Here is a 24,934-nt window from a genome sequence, read left to right as displayed (position 1 = left end):
AACATCTTTCTAGAAACTAGAAAGACTAACTGATTGGCCTCGCCACCAGCCACTAGCGCCCAACACACACACGCTACCCCTAACACAACTGTAACAGAAAGGTCGCTTCAGCTGCGTCCCAGGCCCTTAAGGGCCTGGAACATTCCATTCCTCATAGAAGGGGGGTGGTGCTGGCAAAGACTCACGGGAACCTCCAGCACATTTAACGGACAGACTCCGCCTCACCACCCAAGGACACCCCCTCCTTTAGAGCCCATGGTCTCTTCCAGAGCCCCGGGAATTCTGGGTCACGAGGCGCCTGGCGTGGTCCAGGGCGCCTGCGCAGGCCTTCGGCATGGTTGCCGGGATGTTGTCCCGCCCACGCTGCTCAGCTCTGTGGTCTTGAGCAAATTGGTTGGCGTTTGTGAGCTTCCGATTGCTCATCTGGTACGTGGGGATATCGGCCCCACGGGAGGTTGTTGTGAGGATCCCATGATATAACACTTGAAACCGTGCAGAGCTTGCCGCGCAGTAAGCATTCATAAATAGCAGCTAGCCCTAATTCTAAGAAGCGTTGCCAGTCTATTCTCTCCCCACAACTATTTCAAGATATCCACAGAGCCTCTCAAACCCCTGCCGCGTTTACAGCTCTCCTTCACTCCTCTAGAATGGCCGCTAAGGAGGGAGCAGACGTCTTATCTGGATCCACTTCCGTCCTCCCCTCCCCTTCTCTCCTGATTCCTCAGGACTCCTCCCTCCGTGCCCCTATCTCACCAGGCACGGAAACGTCTCCTCTGCGAATGTTTTCCTTTCAGCATATGAACATGCTCAGATCTTTCCCACTGAAAAAATATTCAATCCATGAATACACATTTTATAAACGCACATTACACCCAGGGAGACCAATTCATTTTGGCTGGAGAAAACTGGAAAAGGTATAGTGAGACAACTTTTGAGCTGGTTTTGGAATTTGAAGGATTTTAACGGGGGCGGGGATCTAGTAAGAGGCAAATCAAGGGGTCAGATACATATGAGGTCCATAAGTCTCCGTGAAGAATTTAATGAAAGTGAGAAGGAGAGCATGGAAGGCAGCAGGGGTGTTGGGGAAGAAGTGTCTGGAACGCTTGGGTCAAACCGTGGAGGGCTGGAGATGCCAGCTAGGGCATCCTGGAGGCACTAGGGGAACGTCTTAAGCCTTCAGTGCACAGGGGTAACATATTTCCTATCTGTCTTAGGAAGGAGCCTCTGGCTGCCCTGCAGAGAACAGCTTGGAGCGGTGGGACTGAGCGGGCAACCCGGAAGGGAGAGAAAGCAACAATGCAGAGCCTGAACTAAGCCGAGGAGCTTTGAGAGACATCTTGGAGGTGGCTTTAAAGGGTGTCTGGAAGCTGTGGGAGAGGGAGGAGAGATGGCTGTGCTTGCTGGTGTCCACCACCATACGTCTGCCATGACAGCGAGCACAGCAACTCGGCCAGCTGCCTGTACCCAGGAAGAGGACCTGAGGCTAGGGGCGGCAGATGAGGGTCTTCTTTGCCCAGATGAGGGCAGTAGGGGCCCAGCCCCAGACTCCGACCTGTGTTCACAGGGACATGCAGCCAGCCCAAGATGTCAACCGGCCCAAGGGCCCAGTATCTTTGCTCAACTATTGTTTCCAGGAGAATTAGTCATGAGAAAATATTTATTTATAGTTGCCACCGAAATTCCCCAGATTCAGCAGGTAGGGCTGGAAAAATTCCCTGGCTCTGTCCTGCCGGCCTGCTGGTGTGTTTGGGCCATCAGTGGGACTCCAGGAGCTGGAGGGGCAGCTGATCTCCCTCCGAGGCACTCTCCTCCCCTGGTTGGGAGGTCAGGGCTGGGTTCTTCATGGTACCTGTAAACGGGATGAAGAGCACTGTGGCTTGGCCCTTGGGGTGTGTCTCCAGGAGGCAGGCCCCAGGGAAGCAGGAGGAGGCCACAGCCACGAAAGCACATCACACCTTGTGGACAGCAGGTGAACCTGGAGTCCCCCGCAGTCCCTCTCCCTCCCTCCACAGGCGTTTCCTGAACCCTTGCCATGTGCCAGTCAGGGGCCTCCTCCCAGGAGCTTAAAGTCACTGGAGGTGACAGGCTTTTGTGTTAGAAACCAGAACATCTGAGACTTGCTGAAGAGCCAGAGGGAAGTGAGAGTTAGGTGCTCAGGGAGCTCAGAGGAGAGAGGGACCCAGCCTCTAGAGGAGGTGGCGGATTTGGAGCAGGAAGGGCACTTCCAACAGAGACGAGCCAAGGAAAGCAAAGAACAGGAGCACTGTAGAGGGACCGGCTGTCACGTGGAGGGAGGTGTAGGAATGGGGTGGACAAGAGCTTTGGGCCTTGACCTCATGCTGAGGAGTGTGGCCTTCCAGGCATTGGGAGGCGTTGTATAGTGTGGGCCATGTGTGATTTTTGTCTACCTTAGAGGGACTGGAGTGATAAGTGTGGAGCAGAAAGACTTGTCTGAAGGTCTGGGTACAGGCTGAGCCGCCATGCAGTGGTGCAGAAGTGGGAGAAACGAGGGGCAGGGCAGAGGGGTGAGTGGCTGCCTGGGAGGTCCCGAGGATACTCAGCACCAAGTTGGGGGTGTGGGCAGAGACCCTCAAGGCCTCCTGCCTGGGTGAGAAGGGCATGGGATTACACACATGTTATCTGGTAGGGCAGCCCCATGGCTGTTCCCATTGGGGATGTCCAGTTAGAGGCCCCAGCAGGCAGTGGGATATGGGGTTGGGGTGTGGAATGCTTGGGGCAAGGTGACTTTCAGAGTCTTGGCATTGAAGTGATGGAGTGGAAGGACTCTGTTGAAGGGAGACACAAAGAGAGGGTAGGCAGGAAACCTATCAGTTTGTGAGGGCCAAGGTCAGAGCCCCGGCAGCATGGGAAACCAGCAGGCTTCAGAGCAGGCCAGAGGAGCCTCCCTACACAGGGGGTCCTAGGTGGTTGTTGTGGGGAGACGTCAGGGCCACAAGCAGAAGCAAGTGGAGTCTGTCGGAAGAGAATGAGAAAGGAGAGGAAGAGAGCGCCAGAGACTTGAGGTGAGACTCCTGAAGGTTCCAGAAAGGGCATGCTGTGGAGAGGGCTAATCCTTGGCACATGCTTCTGGGTGGGACAAGGGAGTCAGTCTTGGTGGGAGGCAGCAGGGTGGAGAGAGGAGGGGCTGTGGCCACACTAGAATGGAGACGATGCAGGCCGTGAGGTGCAGAAAGGCGTAGGAAGTGGCTTCTCTTCCGAGGTGTGGGGGCTGGGGGCTCATGTAGTGCAGGGCATAGGCTGGGCTGGAGGAGGCACTGACAGCCTGGGAAGTTTTCTAGGTGATTGACTGCCCGAAAGCAGACCAGGGAAGAGGCGAGGGTGGAAGTAAAAGGAGAGGAGCACCATCTTAAAGGGGGGTGGTCCCTTTAAATGAGTGGAACTGAGGTGTGGCCATGGAGGAGGTCCTGCCTGACTCCCCGCAGCTGTGTGGCCAAGCAGACGCACACGCACATGCACACGCACACTCCAGGGCAGGGCTACTCACCAGCGCCGCTTGACCCTGATGGCTCTTCACACACTGTAGGCAGCGTCTGCTCCCATGCAGCCCAGTTCACTTCCTCCACCCTGAGGGCAACAGAGCAGCTCTGAGGCTCCAGGAAGCCAACGGTACAGCCTGCTGTGCCCCAGAAGAGGGGCCCAGCCCCCTAGGGGGGTGGACACAGGGACAGCAAGGAGGATGGGGCTTCTCTGCCCTTCTCCACAGGACGCTGGGCCAGCCACCATCCCACCTGAGCCCTGTTCTTGCAACTACCAGACTGTTGCCCCCTGGGCCAGGCGAATGCTGAGTTGCCCTGGACATCTAGAGAAGAGTTTAGATCAAGTGTGTCTTTGTGTTCCTGGGTTCTGGGGCCCTTTGGTGGCTGCCCCACATGCCTGAGTCTCTCTCCTCTCCTTGCTCAACTGCCATCTCAGGAAAGTGTGTTTCTGGCTGTGCTTTAGTCACCAGGTTCTCCTCCCATGGAAGAGTTTGTTCTCCAGGGAAGGGCTCTAGCCTCCATAGTCAGCTTGGGGGAGTTGGGAGGGCAGAGCAGACCAGCAAGGGCAAGGCTAGTTTGCTGTAACCTGAGGGTCTCTCGAGCTTCTTGGCCTCCTAACTGTACCCTATTTCAGACCAGACCTGGTAGTAGGGACCACCAGGCAGGGACCTTCACTTTAAGCCAGTGGGACAGGCAGATGGCCAGATAGCCAGAGTGACAGGCAGTGGTAGCCCCAGACCTATGAAGTCCAGCATCCCTGACCTCACCTGCCCAGGGCGGAGTCCCCAGGTGCTCCTAGGCCCTGCCTTTCCCACCAGACCTTGCTCCTGGTAGCCACCCCTGGCTTTCAGGAGAGGAAGGCTGGCCTGTACCAGGCAGACTCTAGGGATCCCTGGGTCAGCAAGGCCCCTAGGCTGCCCTCCCCTGCCCCCGTCACTCACCTGAAGCACCAGCGCTCGTCAGGGCTACCGTCCGGCCTGGTGCCAACGGTCAGCAACACACCTGCTCGCTGCTTCTTCCTCCTGCACCACCAGTAGCCTTTCTCCATCTCCAGGACAGAGATGGCTTTCTGGGGACAAAGGACACATCAGACAGAACAGCCAGGAAGATGCACCACAGCACCTTACAGTATAACCCAAAGTCTGCTAAGCACATAGACTTGAATCTGGCTCCAACATTTGATTAGTGGTACGATGCCTTCAACCCCTCTGACCTCAGTTTCCCCGCTTATAGATGGATGGTTGCTGAGAAGTCAGCACGTCACGAGTGCTCAACAGTTACTTGCTATTGCATGGGTATGGGTTCCAGAGTTCCACACCCCGAGGTACAGAACTTCATTTGCTCTACCCCACACATATATGTGCCTGCCCACTGGCACACGAGCAAGTTAGGTGGGGCACAGAAATTTCCAGGGGAGGACATGGAGGCTCAGAGAAAGTAAGGGCCTTGCCCAAGGTCAGCAGTGACTTGGTGACACAGTCCAGCCTCCTGGGCAAGACTCTCCTTGCACCAACTGCCCAGACTCACACCCAGCCCTCCTCCAGTTGAGAAGCAGCTACTGCTTCTACCATAGGCACGTGTCACATCAGCCCCTCTGCTCCCCCAGCTCTCAGACTGGGCCAGCCCCAGGATCGCACATCCTGCCTGCCTCGCCACCAAACTGACCCCATTTAACATACAATCAACACAGAATGGGAGCTGCGTGAGGGCAGGGACTTTGTCTTGCTCTCTGTTATGTATTTAGCACCTACAGCTGAGCCTAGCCCCATAGTAGACACTCAGGAAATACTTACTGATAATGACAATGATGGTTACTAACACACTGAGCCCACTATGGGCTAGGCACTGTCCTAAGAGCTTTAGATCTATGAGCTCATTCGATCCTCACATCAACCCTATGGAGGAAGGAATGGCTGAGGGAGACCTCAGTAAGGGCCGGGACCTGCTTGGGAGGCCCAGCTCAGCCGGGACCTGCACGCTCCTCACTGGGCCCAGAACTTGGGGAGGGAGAGGGGAGCCTCCCTGTGACACCTGCAGCTTCCAGATGCTCCAGCTGTCGGTGGCCACGCTGTTGACGGTCTCGCTCATGAGGGCGATGAGCATGTTGAGCAGCAGGATGTAGGTGAGCAGCACGTAGGCCAGCAGGAGCAGCAGCACCACCCCCCGGAAGCGCAGCTGGTCCTGGAAGGCCAGCTCGCCCATGCCAATGGTGAATTTGAAGAGCTCCAAGGAGGCGTCCAGGATGCCCCTGTATGGGGCCGTGCTGCCCTCCTCATCATGCTGTCCCGCCCCGGACTGCACTGCCTCTGTGACATTGGGGCCTGTGGGGACCTGGGGAACCCAGGCCTCCCGGCTGAGGCTCACCAGGGCTGTGGGAGGGAGGAAGGGGAGTCCTCAGCCTGAGGAGGCCTGCAGGTAGCTTTGAGGGTGTACAGGGTGGGCAAGGGGTGGGTGGGGCCAAAGGGGAGCCTTTACCTACAGCGAAGCCGAAAAGGAAGACTAAGTAGACCAGAAGGAAGCGGAGCAGGTCCCGCAGGATGACCTAGAACACACGTGACCAGGAGCCAGGTGGGTGGCTGGGCCACTGGGCATGATGCCAGACCCCTGCCTCACCCTGAGCATGGTTCCCATGTACACACCCCCCCACACACAAACATGTGCAGACACAGCCCCTGTGGAGCCACACTGAGCAGATGAGTCTTTAAAAAGTCTACGTCAGATCACCTTATTTTCCTGCTTAAAACCCTCCAAGGTCAGAAATTAAACACAGAATTGCCATATGATCCAGCAACTCCATGTCTGGGTATATACCCAAAAGATTGAAAGCAGGGACTCAAAGGGATATTTGTACACCCATGTTCATAGCAGCATTATTCACAGTAGCCAGAAGGTGGAAAAAACCCAAGTGTCCATCAATGGATGAATGGATAAACAAAATGTGGTATATACATACAATGGAATATTATTCAGCCTTGAAAAGGAAGGGAATGCTGAGACATGCTACAACATGGATGAACCTTGAGGACATTATGCTGAGTGAAATGAGCTAGACATAAAGGGACAAACACTGTATGATTCACTTATGTGAGGTATCTAGAGGTGTCAGATTCATAGAGACAGAAAGTAGAATGGTGGGTGCCAGGGGCTAGGGAGAGGAGGATGGGAAGTTAGTGTTGATTGGGGACAGAATTTCAGTTTGGGAAGATGAAAAAGTTCTGGAGATGGATGGTGGTGATGGTTGCACAACAATGTGAATACACGTGATGTCACTGAACTGTGCACTTAAAAATGGTTAAAATGGTAAATTTTGTTACATATATTTTACCACAAGTTAAAACAAAAAAAAGGGAAAAATCCTTCAGGGGCCTCAAGACCCCTCCCCATTGCCAACAAAGCCCCCGGCCCCTCCCTTCCCCCCAGCTTCCCCTCCCTCACCCTCGCCAGCCTTCTCACTCTGGCCCAAGCACTCCCGGCTTTTTCTGGCTCCTGGCCTTTGCTGTTCCCTTTCCCTCAAATGTTCCCTTTGCCTTCTTCCTTGAGTCTAGGTGGCTGAATCATTCTTTCAGGTGTCAAACGCCACCTCTCCAGAGAGGCCTCCCACACCATCCTATCTAAAGCATCCTCTGCCCCAGTCATTCTCCATCACACTCTCCTATGGATTTCCTCCACAGAATTTAGCAGTCTGTAAGGTTCTCATTTGTTAGTGTTTTCATTCCCTCCACTTGAATGTCAGCTTCAGGAGAACGAAGACTTGTCTATTTTGTTAGTGAACAAATAGTGTATTCCCAACACTTAGAACAGGGCCTGGCCCATACATAGTGCACACTTCCTAAACATTTGTTGAATAAATAAATGAACGCACATACATATGCCCAGATGTCCCAGGGCACAGGCATACGGATGAGCTTATGTGCATAGTCTCTGCTCCTCTGGTGTGCAAGGATGCACATGCTCCCATGGGGACACTTGCAAACATACATATGTGCATGTGTTTGCTTGCCTGTGCAGAGCACAGATCCCTGAGAGCAGGTGTCTACACACCCATACTCCTGCTTACATTCAGCAACTGTGGGTGCATGGTGCACAGGCAGACGTGCTCATGTTCTCCTCTACCCAGATTAGCTGTGGAGGAAGGCACCTGCCTGCTGAGGCCAAAAGGAGTCCCGCTGGAGTATGGTGTCCAGCCCTGCCCAGTCTGACCGCACGAGGGCCACCCTGTCTCTCACCTTCTGGATCATGACACTGTAGATGCCTGTGTGCTGCAAGCCGCGTGTATAGTAAAGCAGGTTCAGCCAGCCCAGCACCAGCGAGGACACAAGCAGGGGCAGGTACCACTCGACGGCCAGGAAACACAGCACCTGGGACAGCACTGTGAGCAGGGCCTGGACCAGGCTGTGGGGGGCAGGCCAGGGTCAGCTTATAGGCCACTTGGCAAGGCCCCCTAGCCTCCACTGGCCAGTGCTGACCACCACCACCTCTCCCACACAGTCTGATGGATGAGAAGTTCTCTGTTTATGTGGGGCTGGACCCAGTCAGGTCCTAACCTCCATCTTGGGCAGGGTATTTAACTCCTGTGGGCCTCAGTTCCCTTGCCTATAAAATGGGGTGACGGTAGTAACGCCTGACTCATAGAGCGATAAGAAGGATTCACTGACACATGACATATAGAGTTCATGCTCCATTGGTGCATAGCAAGGGCTCAGTAAATGTCACTCTCACCACCATGATCTACAAGGATGGGAGCATGGACAGCCAAGTCTGGACAGCCCCAGACTCCTGAGTCTGGCCTGCACTCTGGCCCTAGGCACCAGGAACTCCCTGGTCCCAGGCCCTCGCCTGCAAAGGCAGCCTGGTGCCCTCTGCCACACCTGCCTCTCCCAGGCTTGAGACGGAGAGGAAGAGTAAGGTCTCACGTACAAGAGAATTTCAAAGTAGCTGTCCATGAATGAGATCCAGATGAACAGACGGCGCCTCCAGAAGTACCACAGCTGCAGGGGAAGGAGGGGGACAGGGGTGGAAAACTTGCTCTCCAGGCAAAACTCGGCCCTGCTGCCTTCAAGAACTAGGCCCCGGCCCCCTGTCACGCTCCCTGCCTGCTGGCCTGGCCATGTGGAAGCCTGGCCAGGACCACCTGGGGGACTCAGGCAGCAGCTCTGACTTTTGAGGGGAGCTCATGAATCCTGCTGATAGCTGAGAAAGCTTTGGACCTTGCTTCCAAAAAGTGCAGCCCTCTAGAGACACCCAGACAATGCCAGAGGCCTCCTGTGGATCCAAACGAAGAACTCATGCACTACATGTGGTGACCGGAGAGCTTTTTTCCCTCCCAGGGACCACCCTGTACTCCAGTCAACCTGGATTTGGTGCCCGAGTTCTGCCCACTCTGAGAGTCTCAATGTCACAGTGCCCAGCCTAACACATTTTCAACTGAAGAGGCCCTGCTGCAGGGGTGGGACTGAGACCTACCTGCCCCCACCCGTCTGTGCTCCCCAAGTGAGGAATGCCCCAGCCAAGGGACCTGGAGCGGGGGCTTCCAGCTTGATTCCCAGGGAGGAGAGCTGGCACTGGCAAGGAGTCAAAGGAGCCATTTGCTACTCCATGGGTACCCCAGAAAGCACAGCAGGGAGGGTATCCAGCCCCAGAAGGCAAGGCCAGAGCCCACGGCCCTCAACTGCCCTGAGGCTAGAGGGGGTGGGACTGGGTATGGGATTCAGTTTCCCCATAAATGAAGAGATGATGGTTAACTCACTCTAAGGCTCCTTGTAGCAGAATTCTAGGTTTGCTTCTGGGTGGGGTGGGGGGATGAGAGGAGCCCTCACCTGGCCCACGAGGAGGTAGACCCCCCCAAGCAGGATCAGGATGTGGCCCAGGAGCAGCATGGAGTTTCTGGCTGTCACTTTCATGGGGGAGAAGGCCTGCTGAAGAGACACTCGGGTAGGACCTGGGTCGCCTCCCAACAGTTCCCCCTTAGAGAGAGAGAGCCGAGGGCCCATTCTAAGCCTGAGCTGTGGAAAGGCCACTCCGAGCAGCAGAGGGAACACGAGCTCCAGGGCAGGATTCCAGTCTATTGAGAGGCATGCTGTGTAGTGGTTGTGAGCGCGGGGTCTGGTGCCAGGCTGCCTGGGTTCAGATCTCATCTCCACCACTTACAGCCTGTGTGACCCTGGATAAGATACTTAACGTCTGTGTGCCTCTCTTCCCTCAACTGTAAACTGGGGATGATAACAGTTCATCACCTCAGAGGGTTTTTGTGAGCATTAATTAAATAAATTAACACATCAATCACTTAGAATACTTTCTCACATATGGTGTGTTCTCAGTAAGTAATAACTATTATTGTTGTTATTACAGTGCTGGCTTCCACACTACCACCAGCTGTGTAAGAGTTGGGCATGTCCCTCAGGCAGTCAAAGTCTCCTGTTACCATTTGCAAGGGGGGGGTGGTAATCCCTGCCCCATCTTCCTCCAGGACGCCTCCCCCAGGATGCGCCCTCTCCCCGGGCTTACCTTCTCCAGGGCAGGCTGGTGATAGGCAACAGCAGTGAAGATGAACATGTAGATCAAGTAACACAGGAAGTTGAGGAAGAACCTGGGGATAAGCAGGTCCCATTTCGCCTGCAGCAGTTTGTTCAGCGGCTCCAAAACCACCATTCGGTGTCGGTGCTGGGGTAGGATGTGAGAGCCAGGGGGACATTCAACAAGTAGATATGGGGGTCCTTTCATGCCAGGCTCAATGCAAGTGCTGAAGGGAAAGGACGGGGAGCCCCCAACGGCCCCTCCCCACCCGCCTCCACCCCATGGCTATGGAGTGACCAGGGCCTCTCCCTCCAGTCCAGAGCGGGTGCTGGTCGACAGGCTCTCAGTGGTTGCCACCAGGACCCTGGCATTATCCTCTTGTCGGGTGGGACTGGTGTGTAGAATGAGTGTGGGCCCAGCGGCTGGGGCCACACACCCCTGGCACAGGAACAGGGCAGGTGTTGGCCAGCAGACAACCCGGAACTATGGGTCTTGCAGGGAGTTCTGCCAGGCCCCTATGCATATCCCCACCCTGGCAGGCTCACCGGGCTTCTGCAATGAAAGGCGATGATCTCCAGCACTGAGTTCTCCTCCCAGCTGTCCACAGAGGCCAGGTCATACAGAGACACCCGGACAGGCCCGTAGCACCACTCAGTGAACTTGCGGGAAAGGGGCTGGCACGGCCCCGAGAACTCCCGCTGCAGGATGTGTCTGAAAATCTGCAGGGCGGGCCACATGAGCTTGCTCTGCTTGGCCACCTCCCAGCACTGACTGGAAGGCTGGGACACACTCAGTACCCTGCAGAGCTGCCCAGTGTCTGCAGAGCTGTGGCAGACACGTGCACACGCCCCGTACATGTCGGCCCCTGCATGTATAAACTCTTACATACATCCACACACACTCAGGCGCAGTGTAGACATTACCTCTCACATATGCCCGGCCAGCTTGGCTCTCCCTTCCCCACTCATGCTCCGAGGCCTCTTGCCTGGATTCCTCACGTGGCAGAGAGACCCCCAGCCCAGGGGTCCTTAAGGCCCCTTGAGATCAGAGGTTACTAGCTACACATGCATGTGTACTTCAGTGGGCAGAGTCCAGAGCTTTCAAGAGACTAGAAAGGGTCCCTAACTTGAACAGATTAAGAAGCAATTTGGTTCCACAAATGAGGAATTGGGGGACGGCAGGGCCAGATTGGGGACTGGCTTGCATAGGCCACACAGCCATGCCTCTAGACAACAAAGGAGGCTCCCACAGCCCAGGAACCTTGGAGGGCAGGAATAAAATAGTAAGACTTCTATTTATGTTTATTTTTATCTTAACATTTTTAAATCCCTGTGTTCTAAGCATGGGAGCCTGTGTAAACTGCACAGGTTGCACACCCATGAGGCCCCTCTGATAATAAGGATCAAACCAAGTGGGAAGCCATTTGGAAAAAAGTAGAGCCGGATCATGCTTACTCTTTGTACCAAAATAACTTCCAGATAAACCAAACTTTTAGGCATTAAAAATGAAACTGCAGGGGCTGGCCCCGTGGCCGAGTGGTTAAGTTCGCCCACTGTGCTGCAGGCAGCCCAGTGTTTCATTGGTTTGAATCCTGGGCGCGGACATGGCACTGCTCATCAAACCACGCTGAGGCAGCATCCCACATGCCACAACTAGAAGGACCCACAATGAAGAATATACAACTATGTACTGGGGGGCTTTGGGGAGAAAAAGGAAAAAAATAAAATCTTTAAAAAAAAAATGAAACTGCAAAGGTCTGGAAGAAAATATAGATATGGAATATATGTGTGTGTGTATACATACATACAAATATATAGTTATATATGTATATATATAACTTTGTAGAAGAAATTATGCAATAGCAAAACCAAGGAACCCTAAAGGAAAAGATAATTACACTTGTATACATAAAAATGTAAAAATTCTATATGGCAAAAAATACCCAAAAAAATGTCTTTTAATGTTGAACTGGGAGAAAATTTTGCAACTGTTCTAGTACACAAAATGCTAATATGTTCATTATAAAGAGCACTTACCAATCAATATGAAGAAAATGTAAGAGCAAATCTAACAGCAAAATAGGCAAAGGATAGGAAAAGACTATCTCCTAATAAAGAAACCCCGTGACTTAAAAGAAACCCCTGTATTTTATAATGTAACATATTAGTTCAGCAGTTCATATATAATTTATCAATAAACACACATATATTAGAGGTGCATGCTGAAAATGTTCTTACCAATTGGAATGTTCAATTGAAAAGTGGGGAGACCACTAATGTAGACCACCACCCCAGGCTCTTTCTGCAGAAATCTCAGGGTGAGTCCTGCTGGTTCCTGGAAAGGGGGGGGGGACCACCTGCTCACCTCGATTTTGCCCTCCTTAGCGGCCAGCTTCAGGGGCGTGAGGCCCTGCAGGTTGGGGATGTCCTCGAGCTGCACAGCAGGGCAGAGGCGGGCCCCAGCGCGGAGGAGCCCGTCATACATCCGGATCACCAGGGCGCTGTTCTCCTCCGAGTTGTCTGCGATCATCACCAAGGCATGCAGGGCCGTGTTGCCCAGCGAGTCGGCGGCCTGCAGGTTGGCGGGCTGGTGCGGGTTCTCCAGGAGGTAGGTCACGACATCCCACTGTTTGGTGCACGCGGCCAGAGACAGGGGCAGCTCACCTGGGGGCCGAGGGGGCAGCTTGGGTCTCAGGCCTCCCAGCTTCCATGTGCCTACTCCTTGTGCTCCTTGGACAGAAGGCCAGGCCTCCTCGAAGCAGGTCAGGCACCCACAGGCAAGGGTGGAACACTTGCTCGGGGTCCCAGGCCACACCTAGGACAGCTATGCCTTCGCCTGTGAGCTCTGGTAAAGGCAGCCGGCTCTGGCTCTGACCCAAAGGAGAGGGGACCAAAGCTCCTTACTGTCTAAGGGAGCAGACAGGGGCCAGCTACCAGGGTCCATGTCTCCCCTGCCTCTTTCTCTTTTCTTCAACAGAACCCAGGCCCACTGCCACCTGACATAAACACCCCTTTTTCAGGCCTTGTCTGGTCTAGTCTTGTCACATGCCAGTGCTAGCAGCCATTCCCCAGCCCTGGTCTGGGCTTGGGTGAGTGGTGACCCTCCTTGGCTAGACCAAGGATAAAACACCTCTTAAGACAAACTGCTTTTGCAGGCAGCCTAGTGGTTAGAAGCACAGGCATCAGGGTCAGACAGACCTGGATTTAAGAGCCAGCTCTGCTGTCCCTTAACCATGTGACCTTGGTCAAGATCTTACCCCCTCAATTTATCCAAGAGAGGCTCCTCACCGAAATAGAAGCAAGTCCCTTGGCTCTTTTTCTGGAAGAAGTGGCCACAGGCCCGGGCATGCACATCTGCCCCATTTTCCACCAGGAGCTTCACACACTGCAGGCTCCTCTTCTCGATGGCAATGTGCAGGGCACTGTGGCCTCGGTAGTACTCATCTGAGCACTGGGCGTTGACCAGGGGCCGGGGATTTCCAGAGTCCTTGTCAATCTGCAGCAGTGGCAGGATGCAGGCGTTGGCCCCGTCTCGAAGGTTCAGCACGGCCTTCATCAGGCACGTCTTCCCCGTAGAGCCCTCTGTGGGAGAAGGGGAGGGGAAAGGGTACTGGGGTGCTCAGGCCTGGAGTGGCTAGGCTGCCCGCCGGGCTATACAGTGAGCCCAGGCTCCAAAGTACCCCTTGGGAGGATAAAGAAAGATTGCCACACATGACTGGTGAGAGCACAGCTATGCTGCAGGGTAGTAAGGCTCCAGCCAACCAGCATTGAAATACCAACAGGTATGACTACAATTTCTGCCCTAGACATTAAGTTTCCAAGACATAATTCATCATATGTGCAACACTGTCTATATGAGAGCATTTGGAGTAGTATTTGTTAATTTGCTCCACCATTTAATGGCTCTGTGTCCTCAGGCAAGTCACTCGGCCTCTCTTAACCTCAGTTTTCCTCACTGTAAAATGGGACTATTCCGGGGTTATTGTAGGGATCAAATGCTTGGTACAAAGAGGGCCTGGCACACTGTATGTTGAGGCCAAAAACTACAAACAACGTAAATGGCCAAAAGGAATGAGTTAACTAAATTATGGTAAGTCCACACAATGGAAAACTCTGCAGTGGGTGAAGTGACTGAATTAGAGGTCTAATAGTGAAATGGAAAGTGTCACAAGATGTAGTAAGTGGGAAAAAAAGCACATTACAAATTAGTACAAATGACATGACCTCATTTACATAAATATATACCTAATGTAAACAGTTTGAAAAGATGTATCCCAAATTATTAACAAGGGTCCAGGATAACAGACTGTTTTTACTCCCAGCTTTATATATTTCATTACTATTTGAATCTTCTAGAATGTACAAATGTTATTTTTCTAACTGGCCCAAACAATTAAGATCTAAATTTAGATTTTGGGCAAAGAGTGCTCTGAGATGAGTAAAGTATATGGTATGTGTATTACATTTCAACAATGCTGTTATTTTAAAAAAAAGAAAAAGAAGAAGAAGAATGCATTGAGGATGCGCACAAGTATCCATCTGGCCGCTGCACTGGGCTGGGGGTGGCAGAGGTGGGCCGGGATCTTGTGGGGTGGCTGGAAGCGGGAGGCATAGGCACTACCGAAAGGGGGCAGAAGGTGTGCTAAGAACACTCCACCCCTTGGCTCTTGGCCACAGTCAAGGCTGCTCAGTGGCCCAGTCTGAGCACAGGCAGCAGGATGCCGCGGCTCTGGCCCACAGGGCCGCCTACCTGTGTACTCTGAGTCCGTGAGGTACTTGCTGGTCCGGCGCAGATATTCTGGTAGCCCAGCCAGCTCCTCGGGGACACCCCGGGAGACCACGCTGAAGAGCCGGTCACGGTCAAAGCGGTTTGGGTCTGGCTGGCTGTAGGGGATGTGGTTAGTAACTGATGGCTGTAGAAGAGCCACAGGCCCCCTGGAAGCCCCCATCCCAGGAAGCCCTTTCAGGGAGTCGTGTGAGCGCCGTGCACCCCCAGGCTCGGGAGCCCTGTGAGAAACTTTCTGAGGGACTCTGCCTTCCCAGAACTGACTGAGGAGACTCCAAGTGCTCAGAGCCCCAGGAGGAGGAGGAGGAGCCTGTCCAGGGTACTAGTCCACAGCATCCCCACAACTCCCAGCATCGAAGATGTGTCTCAGCATCCGGTGCTGATCATTTGTTAAGTGCCTTGATCTCGCAACAGGCTCATGATCTCACAAGGTCTATTTCAGCGCAGGAACTAGCAATGGCTTTTGAGCTGGGGTCCAGGTCAGGATGGGGCTACAGGAGGTGCCCACAGACTGTTAGGGGCGGTATGCAACGCTGGCTTTGATGAAGGAATCAAGAAAAGCCCCTCATTCTCTCAGAAGCCATCTAATAATGGAATATCTGCACCTTCGACCCTCACTTCAGCCCTGGGGTCAAGAGTCACTATTTTCTCCATTAGACAAACAAGGAGATAAAGTAACTTGCTGAAAGTCACACACTGCAGAACTGGGGATCTCATGGGGGCTAACTCCAGACCCTGGCTCCTAACCCTCAAAGAGATTCTAGGCTGGGTAATCAGAGGTTTCTCAGAAACACACGGACCCAGCGCTGAAAGCTATCAGCTGCCGCCGCTCACCGGTTTTACTGAGAAGTCACACTTCCGGGAAAGGCACCAGAAGGGGTCTTGTAGCTCTTCAGAATCTAGCAGGGTGTGGTGATCGGGAAGAGGGGGGGTACGGGATAGCCGCTCCTGGGCATGTCGTTATTCACAAAGGTCAGCTCACCCCTGGGGCAGGGTCCTGGCACCATGACCAGCAGATATGAAGGGACAGACAAATGGGGTGCTATTTGACTCTGAGTACCCTCAGTTCCCAGCTTCACAACTGCCGTGAAACAGGCCAACCAAGTAAGGGTTGGTGACACTCTGATGAGAGGGGAGATTGTAGGGATCAGTCATGTTTGAAGCCGTATCCTCATGACTGCTGGGGCCAGGCACTACTTCCTCGATACCAGGAAGCTGCGTGTCTGCCTGGCCTGGCCAGAAGCACCATCATCCGCCCAGCAGACCACGTGGCCACAACCCAACCGAGAGCTCTGCGGCTGACTAGGGAGCCCTGTGGGCAGTCCAGCCAGGAGAAGTGGTCATTTGGACAAAGCACTTCCTGTTGCAGGGTGGCATCATGCTTCTGGCGTAGGAAAGCCCAACAGAGGCACAGATTGAAGCACTGAAGGGCAGTGAGGGGCCCATTCTGCCAGTCAGGCAGGCTACCCAGCTCCCAGAAGCTTCACACACATCCTCTCCTGCCCTGGTCTGAATCTGCCAGCAGTCCTCCAGCACAATCAGTACAGGGGGCTCTGGGCTAGGAGGCCAAGGCTGGCAGCCGTCTCTCAGGTGTGAGGAGGGAGGAAGGGGCTTCCCTGGCAGAGTCCCGCCTGGCTCACAGAGATTCTTCAGCCTCATATGTCAGACCTCACGCTCGGGGATGCCAGGTGCACCCTACACACACCTGCAGGACCGGATGTCAGACTCACGGTGACAGTGGGATCACAGAGACTGAACTGGTAGAGATCACAGGAAAATTAAAGAGAAGATGACTCCCAGCAGAAGTGCCCCATCCTCAGTCCCCTGAGTCCACATCCCTCGGGAAACAAATTCAGCCCTGGAACAGAAGCCAGGAGCACCCGGGACATTTCCAGATGTCCCTGACTCTCTCCTTGGACTAGATGTGGATCCTGCTACCATCTGCCACAGAGACCTGTGACAGGGGTGTGGGCTGGGGCACAAACAAGGGGGTTGCAAGGGTCAGCTGAGTACTTGGAGCTGGGCCATGTCCCTTTGAAGAAGAACATGAGCTCAGAAAGCAGAAGGCCAAGAATGGGAAAGTTCCAGAAGGAGCAACCCCAGAGAGCAGAGCAGAGTTCAGCCTATCGGGCCCAGGAGCCATCAGAGCCAGACTGAGGACCCCGTAGGCTATGGGGAAGGGGCACTAAGGCTGGGCTGGGCCACTGAGTCTGACCAGGAATGCTCCACTGGAGGTGAGAGGTCCCAGGGCACCACCACCATTTGCTGCCTCACCTGGCACCTGCTCCCTTTCGGTACTTGAGGTTCACTTTGATCTGAGGGGAGAAGTTCCGGTCTTCGCCCTGGAATGGTGACTCCATGGGGGGTGGCCCATCCCCATGGCCCAATTTTCCTTTGTCCACCTTAGCATCCTCTTCTTGGACTTCATCCGATGTCTCAAGCCTGAAATCCAGAGGGCTGGGGGGCGAGGTCATCCTAACGGGTGGAGGCTGCTCTGTTCAGCTCCAAACTCTGTGGAAGCAGAGATGTCAGAGGCTCCTCCTTCCTTCCAGACTCAGGCTGGGATGGGAGGTCTGACTGGGGCCTGCAAAAAGAGAGGTTTAGAAGCTGAGAACAAGTAGACCCACTCACCTTGCAGAGCTCAGCCCAGCAGGAGGGGGAGCGAGAGAAGGGAGCAAGGCAGTGGGTGAGGAGAGGGCAGAAGGCTCCTGGCATGAGGATAAGGGCATGCCCTGGAACAGGGAGGAACAGGGACCCAACGAGTCTGCTCTCTGACATTGTCCCACAGGAAGGGCCATGATAGTCCCTGACTTTCCTTTTGGGACTTCCTGATATCTGAGAGGCCACAGCCCCTAGTCCAGGGTAACAAACATTTGTGTTAACAGCACAACCCTTTCTCTACACAACATCTCGCCCAGTGGCCAATATTCACAACAGATAAAAGTGCAGTTGGGGGCGGGGCTCTCAATCTCTGACCACAGAGGAGTGCACTCTAGGGGAAACTGTTGGAAAACCCCTGGTCTATCAAACTCCTCATTTTGGTGCCAGGACAACTAAAGCTCAGAAAGGGGAAGCGACTTTCCCAAGGTCACAAGCTACTGGAAGAGCCTGATCTAAAACCACCACACCTTACCATGATGTTCCTCTTCAGTTCTCAAAATCTTTTGGGGTCCAGCTATATTTTCAGTCTGGCTCATCTCTCAAGGCATCAAATGCCACCTCTCTGTGCCTTAGGGTCTCTAGAGGCTTCAGAATGGGGAGGAAGACCCCTCACTGGCTGCCCAAGGTCCCTCTGACAGGCAGCCCCACCTCAGGCCCTAGGCTGGGCTCTGGGAGCTCAGCTGACAGCACCATCTCACCCTCACGGGAGAACTGAAACCACAGCCCCTGTCACAAGGCAAGGGGTGAGCCCCTGGTGTGTGTGTGTGGGGAAGCCCCTGTGTGCCCCAGTGGGTAGGAGCAGAAAGAAGGAAAAAGAGTCAGAGATGGGTGGGGAGACAGCAGAGTGAGAGAGGAGGGCAGAGAGCAGAGAGGAGCAAGCCAAGGATGGGCAGTGGAAAGGGTGGGATGGGGGAAGGGCCTGGGCCCATCCTGTCCCTTCAGGCTCCCATAGCCCTGGGGACCTGGGTGTGGCATTTTCACAAGAAGCAGGGAAGGCCAGGACCCGCCTCACTGCCTCAGCTCGCAGTTTTGACCCATCTTTCTGCCCACACTGGGGCGTCCTTCCAGGGCCACACACCATTTAGCCCAGCTTATGTCTCCAACCCCCTCCCCACTCATTCTGCCTCCCTAGCTTCCCCGCCAGCCCACCACCCCCAAACCTCAGCAGCAACAGCTGTCTGTCCAGCCCCTAGCCCCCTCCTGGAGCCCCCACCCCCCCTGGCGGAGGAGGAAGAGGTCTGGCAGCCCAGGTAGAGGGAGCCGGAGCCCCACGTAGACCCGGTCTCAGGGCTGGAGACGCAAGGAGCCCACTCAGGCTTCCCCGCCCCAAGCATGCACTGTCAGGTTCAGGGCCCGGACCCTCAGACGTCCCCGAATTGCCCACCTCCTTACCCGCACAGCTGGAGCAAGGGCGTGGCGGGCGCAGCTGCGGGCCGCTGGGTCCCCGGCCTCGGCGGGGCGGCGGGCGCTGCGGGAGGAAGTGAAGCCGGGAGGGCGGCGGACGCTGACAGCACGAGCCCGAGCCGCGGAACCTCCCAGGCTGCTCGGAGCCGCGGCCAGCAGGTCGCGCGCTCTCGGTGTTCCGCACCCTCAGTCCACCCGGCCAGCCGACATGGTGGGGAGTGAGGCTTGGCTCTCCCCTGTCAGGACAGGCTGGCCATCAGGGACTGACTGACCATCTGGACCACTGGCCACACCCTGCTCTCGGGGAGACACGCCCCGCCTCCCTACCCCCACTGTCTAGCCAGGGAGGCCCCAGATGGGAGTGGGGGCAACCCTTGGGTGCTGGGGCCTTGCCTCAAGTGAGAGCTGACGCGGGGTGGGGGATTCTTATCCCAATACACTGACTTCTATCCCACCCCCCAACCTTCCCCACCACAGCCTCCCAGCAGCCATGTGGCTCAGACTGGGAACTGACTGACCCATCACAGGGCAGAGAGCGCTGATATGGACGGCCCCCAGGGAGAGGAGAGGCTCAGTGTAGCACATGCCCCTGGGGATACACCTCGCCCACCCAACCAACAGTTTGAGGGGATTTCCCCGTCTCCCGGCGCCTCCCCCTCACCCCCTAGTCCCCTAGCTAGGGGCCCTGCCACTACCAGACTCCCTCTAGTTAAAGACGCTTCCAGCACCAGCCGGTAGGGGGGGACATGGAGGGAGGCATGTACTGCGGATATCAGACGTCCACGCCCTGCCCAGGTCAGGACTCAACCTGGGGCTGGGGGACACAGTCAGCTTCCAAATAGCCCTAGGACTCCTCCCTCTGCCCCACTCCCTCAAATCCAATTCATTAGCAAACCCTGCCCACTCCCCCTTTAACTTCCCAAACTTGTCTTTATCTCTGCCTGGTCCAAGCCGTTATCATCTCTCCCCTGGGAGATTGCAGCCACCTCCAGACTACTCTCTCTCCTTCACTCTTGCCCCACCATCACCCTCATAATCTATTCTCCTTACAGCAACTAGAGTGATCTTTCAAAAATGAAAGCCAGATTGCCTCACTCCCTGGCTTAACACCCCCACTCCCAAACAATGGCTTCCCGTGGTGCTTAGAATAAAACGCAATCTCCGTACCAAACTCCTGTGCAGCCTGGGCGCCCTTCGCCATGCCTCCGCCATCATCTCTCATTGCAACCCTGTCTTGCACATTAAACGCTAGACCTATGCTGTCCAATATGGTAGTTACTAGCTACGGTGGCTATTTAAATTTAAATCAATTATAATAGAATCAAACACTCAGTTCTACAGTCACATTAGCCACATTTCAAATGCTCAATAGTCACATGTGGTTAGTGGCTACCATATTGGACAGCACAGACGTAAAACTTTTCCATTATCACACAGAAGTCCATTGGACGGCTCTACACTTTTTGAACACATTTCAGTGTCTTCAATATGCCATGCTCTCTTCTGTTGCCTCCAAGCCACTGCACAAGCTGTTCCATCTGCCAGGAACACCTCACACCCATACTCACCCACACCCGCCTCCACACACACAGCCCTTGCTCTAACCAACTCCTACCCAACCGTCACCTCTCCATTTAAACGTCACTTCCTCTTGGGTAGCCTTTACTAGACCCTGGACTGGGTTGGGGGTCTTCACTATATGTTCCCATGACACCTCATACTTCTCTGATCATAGCTCATTATCCATTACTCTTTTTATTTAATTGTCTGGCTTCACTTTTTTTTTTAAAGATTTTATTTTTCCTTTTTCTTCCCAAAGCCCCCCGGCACACAGTTGTATATTTTTAGTTGTGGGTCCTTCTAGTTGTGGCATGTGGGACGCCACCTCAGCATGGCTTGATGAGCGGTGCCGTGTCAACGCCCAGGATCCGAACTGGCGAAACCCTGGGCTGCCCAAGCAGAGTGTGCAAACTTAACCACTCCACCATGGGGCTGGCCCCCCTGGCTTCACTTTTAACAATAAGAAATGCCTACTGAGCACTCACTGTGTGTTACATGCTTTACATGTAACTCTCAGAGCAACCCTATTTCACAGATGAGGAAAATGAGGCTGGGCAAGGTTAGGCACCATGTCCAAGGCCTCATGGCTGAGAGGTGACAAAGCAAGGATTCAAGTCCAGAGCCACACTCTTTCCCACTAAGCTCCCCAAGGAGTGAGATCTTGCTTTTCTTGCTGTATCCCCAGCACCTAGCACAGCACAGAACCCAGTTGGCGCTCAAGAATGCTTTGAATGACTGGATGGCTAATCATAATCACAATGCAGAGGGCATGACTGTGATGTTGTGAAAAAGTTGAAGAGTTAGTGGAGACCCTTAAGTCCTTCAGAGGTGTCACCATGTCAAGTGACAAGGACAACTGGGCAGACAGCCCTAATTGCAAATGTAGCTTATAAAAAATCATCAGGGACCGGCCCGGTGGTGCAGCGGTTAAGTGCACACGTTCCGCTTTGGTGGCCTGGGGTTCGCCGGTTCAGATCCCAGGTGTGGACATGACACCACTTGGCATGTGGTAGGCGTCCCACATAGAAAGTAGAGGAAGATGGGCACGGATGTTAGCTCAGGGCCAATCTTCCTCAAAAAAAGAAAAAAAAAGGTCCTCAGATCTTTAGACATCAGGGAAATGCAAATCCAAAACGCCAACGAGATATCACTTCACGTCCACTAAGATGGTGATAATCAAAAAGACAGATAATAATAAATATTGGTAAGGATGTGGAGAAACTGGAACCCTCATAAACTGCTGGTAGATTGTAAAATGGCGCAGCCACTTTGGAAAACAGCCTGGCTGTTCCTCAAAAGATTAAACAGAGAGTTCCTACATGACCCAGCAATTACTCCTTAGGTATGTCCTCAAAAGAAACGGAAACATACGTCTACACAAACACAGGTACACAAATGTTTACAGCAGCATTACTCATAATAGCCAAATGGAAAAAACCCAAAGGTCCATCAGCTGATGAATGGATAAATGTCTCTCTAAACAATGGAATATTATTAATTTTTAATATTATTAAAAAGGAACAAAGTACTGCCACATGCTACAATATGGATGAACCTTGAAAAAACTAGGCTAAGTGTAAGAAGCCAGTCACAAAAGACCTCATGTTGCATGATTCCATTTATACGAAATGTCCAGAATAGGTAAATCCATGAAGATAGAAAGGAGGTTAGTGGTTGCCTAGGGCAAAGGGATCTGGGGTGAAACGTGGAACTAAAGGGACTGAGCTTCTTTTTGGGGTGATGAAAATGTTCTAAATTTGATTGTGATGATGGTTACACAACTCTGTAAATATACTAAAGACCATTGAACTATGAACTTTAAATTGGTGAATTATGTCTTAAAAAAAAAAGTCCTCTGTGCAGAGAAGAATGTCTGTGTTTTTAGCAGGACATGCATCAAGCAGAGAAGCAAGGCTTCCTCAATCTCAATGCCATTGGAACCATATTTCAAGAAGCTCCATCCAGTCCAGTCTCCATGGAAGGAAACTCCCCCAAGCAGCCTTTACGCCATTCTTTCCTATGTGTTCCATTTCACATTTAGTAACTTTTTGTAAAGGCATGTTTCTTTTATTTGAATTTATTTTCAGAATCAACTTTAATAAAAACAAGAGAGAGGTCACAACAACATGAAGGAGAGGTATCCTTTGGAGAGGAGAACTGAGGGTCAAGGACGTGAGTGCAACTTCCTCTTCAATGCATATCCTTTGTGCTATTTGAATTTTTTACCATTGGCTTTAAAAAAACAAATATGGCATCCCTTGTCGAGTTAAAAAAAAATCCCACTCAAATGTGCAAGAATGTCTAAAGCCTGTGGATAACCAATATAAATTCTAAAGAGAGGTGGGAGAGGAGGGGTTCAGAGCCTGGAAGGCGGGAATTGCTCTGGCTTTACAAGGAAGGAAGGGTGGGACTTGGGGAGATCCAGGCGGACACCTAAGGGCCTGGGCCTAGAGCCTTTGCTGCTTCTTGTACCAACTCCAAAACTTCGTCCAGAGCCAGGGCTGGGCCGTGTTTACGGGCCACATAGAGCCTCCCTGAGCAGCCTCGCGTCTGAGCCAGACGAGAAACAGAAATAAGCCAGCTTAGTAGGTTGGATAGGCTGGCTTCCTGGAACAAGGAAGACAGAGGCCAGAGATGAGCAGGTTCATAATGGGGAGGAAAAAAATGCTAGCTGAGGTGGCCCTGGTCTTCAGAGAGGCCAAGGATGCCTCCTAGAGGAGAAGGGGACCAAAGTCCTGCTGGTGTGGTCATGGCTTGCTTGGTGGGAGAATTCCCACGCTCCTGGCCAGTGAGCCGTCCCTTCCCTGACTGCCGCAGAGGCCACTGTGCAGCCAGGCCCGGATGTGCGGCCTCTTTCTCCCAGGACTCAAAATAGCCACAGCCAGGCCCCAGGCCAAATCTGGGAGCCCATCAAAGGCCCGGAGCCTCTGGGGAATTTCCCCAACTTCAGGCTGGAGCAGGGCCCGTTTCCAACAGCCCCTGCTACAGACTAATGGATACCTGATTTTACTACCGAAGAGACTAGGAGAGAGGGATGTTCTGTCATCTAGGAGACCAAAAAAGAGAAAAAGGGTGGGGGAGGCTGACTCGGGATAAAGATGAGTCCGAGAGAAGGAAGCGCTAATCACAGACACACTATCAGGACAGAGAAGGGCGACAGAGACTGAGGCCAAGAGCTCCAGAGACTGGGCAGGCCAGAACCAGCGACGGGGACCAGGAGAAAGACCAGACGCGGGCAGGGTCGGTCTGGGCCAAAGATGCATCAGACAGCATGGACCGAGACAGCATGATCCGGGCTGCGCAGGAAGACCAGCCAAAGAACCGCCGGTGGAGCACCGTGGTGTGAATGCGGACCGGACCAGGACATCCAGCTGGGGCCGCGGAGCACTGCCGCCACGCCACGCCCCCCACCTCCACCCCCTCCAGACTCCCCTCACGCCATGCCTCGGGGCTGCTCCCACTGTGCTTTTCCTCACCCCCTGCACCTCTCCTTGGGTCTCCCCGCTACCCGGCTCAGCCGCACCCCCAGCTACCCCACGGCCCCCGCGGATGCTCCTCCGGCGAGACCCCGCCCCTTCCCCATGTGAGCGTTTGGCCCCTCGGCGCACACGCCATGTAGGGGCTGTGAAGGCCAAAGGGCCGCTGTCGCCGCTGGGGCTCCCGGATCAGGGTAGGAGGGCAGTGGGGCCTTTCCTGGGACTTGGGTGCCTTGCTCCTCCTGTCCCACTCCCCTCCACGAGTCACTCAGCAAAACAGTGAGGCTGTCGGGGCCTGTGGCCTCTGCCTCCCTTCCAAGGGATGCACCGAAGGCGTGGAAGCACGAGTAGCGCCTCCCTCCGGATGGAGGGCGCTGGGACAAACCTGCAAGCGCGCCCTTGTGCCGTGAGCCAGGCACTTTATGAGCATTTTTTAAAAAAATCTTTACTTCCACCCTGGGAGGTAGATCCTGTTATTTCCACTTCACAGAAGGGGAAACTGAGTCAAAGAGATGAAGTAACTTGCTTGCTGTAGACTACAGCACAGTTCGCAAGTGATGGCGGTGGGATTTGAACCCAGGTAGTCAGCTCTCCTTTGCGTTCCCATCTCTTTTAAGAAGTCAGGTTTATTGTGCTATAATCTACACTCTTTAACATTTTAACTTACTTTGTAATTTTTAAGAATTTACACCCTTTTTAGCCGACAGTTCAAAGAATTTTGACGACTGTATCTAATCGTGTGACCACCACAGCTATCAAGATATAGAGCATTTTCATCACCCCAAAATGTGCTCTGGTGCCCCTTTGCCCTCCTCGCCCCCACTGCCAGCCTCTGCTGACCACTGGTGTGGTTTCTATCCTTGTAGCTTTGCCATTTCCAGAATGTCACGTGAGTGGAATCACAATATGTACCCTCCCTGTGTGCCTGGCTTCCTCTGAGGTCCCACATCATCTTGTTCTTGCTGCAGTTCCCCTTGGCAGTGTCTGACCCCTCTCCCAGATCTCTAGACTTTGAGGAAAGTTTGTTCCCACCGCCTG

General features: G+C 53.7%; 1 protein-coding gene across 3 annotated transcripts; it reads right to left on the bottom strand.

Moving 5' to 3' along the window:
• Positions 1–1,643: 1,643 nt before the first annotated feature.
• On the bottom strand, positions 1,644–19,567 carry TRPV2 (transient receptor potential cation channel subfamily V member 2). 3 transcript variants are annotated; one of them, XM_014853210.3, is made up of 15 exons: positions 18,849–19,567; positions 17,070–17,379; positions 14,760–14,893; positions 13,298–13,591; positions 12,375–12,673; positions 10,556–10,729; positions 10,002–10,157; positions 9,314–9,409; positions 8,415–8,485; positions 7,724–7,889; positions 5,973–6,039; positions 5,529–5,866; positions 4,439–4,566; positions 3,506–3,585; positions 1,644–1,849 (listed from the first exon to the last, which is right to left on the bottom strand). In XM_014853210.3, the coding sequence occupies exons 2-15, from the start codon at positions 17,267–17,269 to the stop codon at positions 1,755–1,757; spliced, it is 2,298 nt and encodes a 765-aa protein (XP_014708696.2). In that variant the 5' UTR covers positions 17,270–17,379; positions 18,849–19,567; the 3' UTR covers positions 1,644–1,754. The 3 variants fall into 3 exon arrangements, with proteins under 3 accessions (XP_014708696.2, XP_044602158.2, XP_044602157.2); XM_044746223.2 differs by having other exon boundaries at positions 9,314–9,412; positions 18,849–19,468; XM_044746222.2 differs by having other exon boundaries at positions 9,314–9,412; positions 17,070–17,306; positions 18,849–18,988.
• Between the last annotated feature and the right edge of the window lie 5,367 nt (positions 19,568–24,934).

The sequence above is a fragment of the Equus asinus genome, chromosome 13, assembly GCF_041296235.1.
Source record: "Equus asinus isolate D_3611 breed Donkey chromosome 13, EquAss-T2T_v2, whole genome shotgun sequence".
In the NCBI taxonomy this organism is placed as follows: Eukaryota; Metazoa; Chordata; class Mammalia; order Perissodactyla; family Equidae; genus Equus; species Equus asinus.
The sequence above is the reverse complement of the archived record's forward strand: the minus strand, read 5'-3'. Positions and strand labels throughout refer to the sequence as shown.

Coding starts and splice junctions, on each gene's coding strand:
- TRPV2 (XM_044746223.2), bottom strand. CDS start 17,269: ATGACCTCGCCCCCCAGCCCTCTGGATTTCAGGCTTGAGACATCGGAT. Junction 8,486..9,313: donor TCTACCTCCTCGTGGGCCAG/GTGAGGGCTCCT, acceptor CTTCCCCTGCAG/CTGTGGTACTTCTGGAGGCG. Junction 4,567..5,528: donor GGAGCATCTGGAAGCTGCAG/GTGTCACAGGGA, acceptor CTTTGTCCCCAG/AAAGCCATCTCTGTCCTGGA.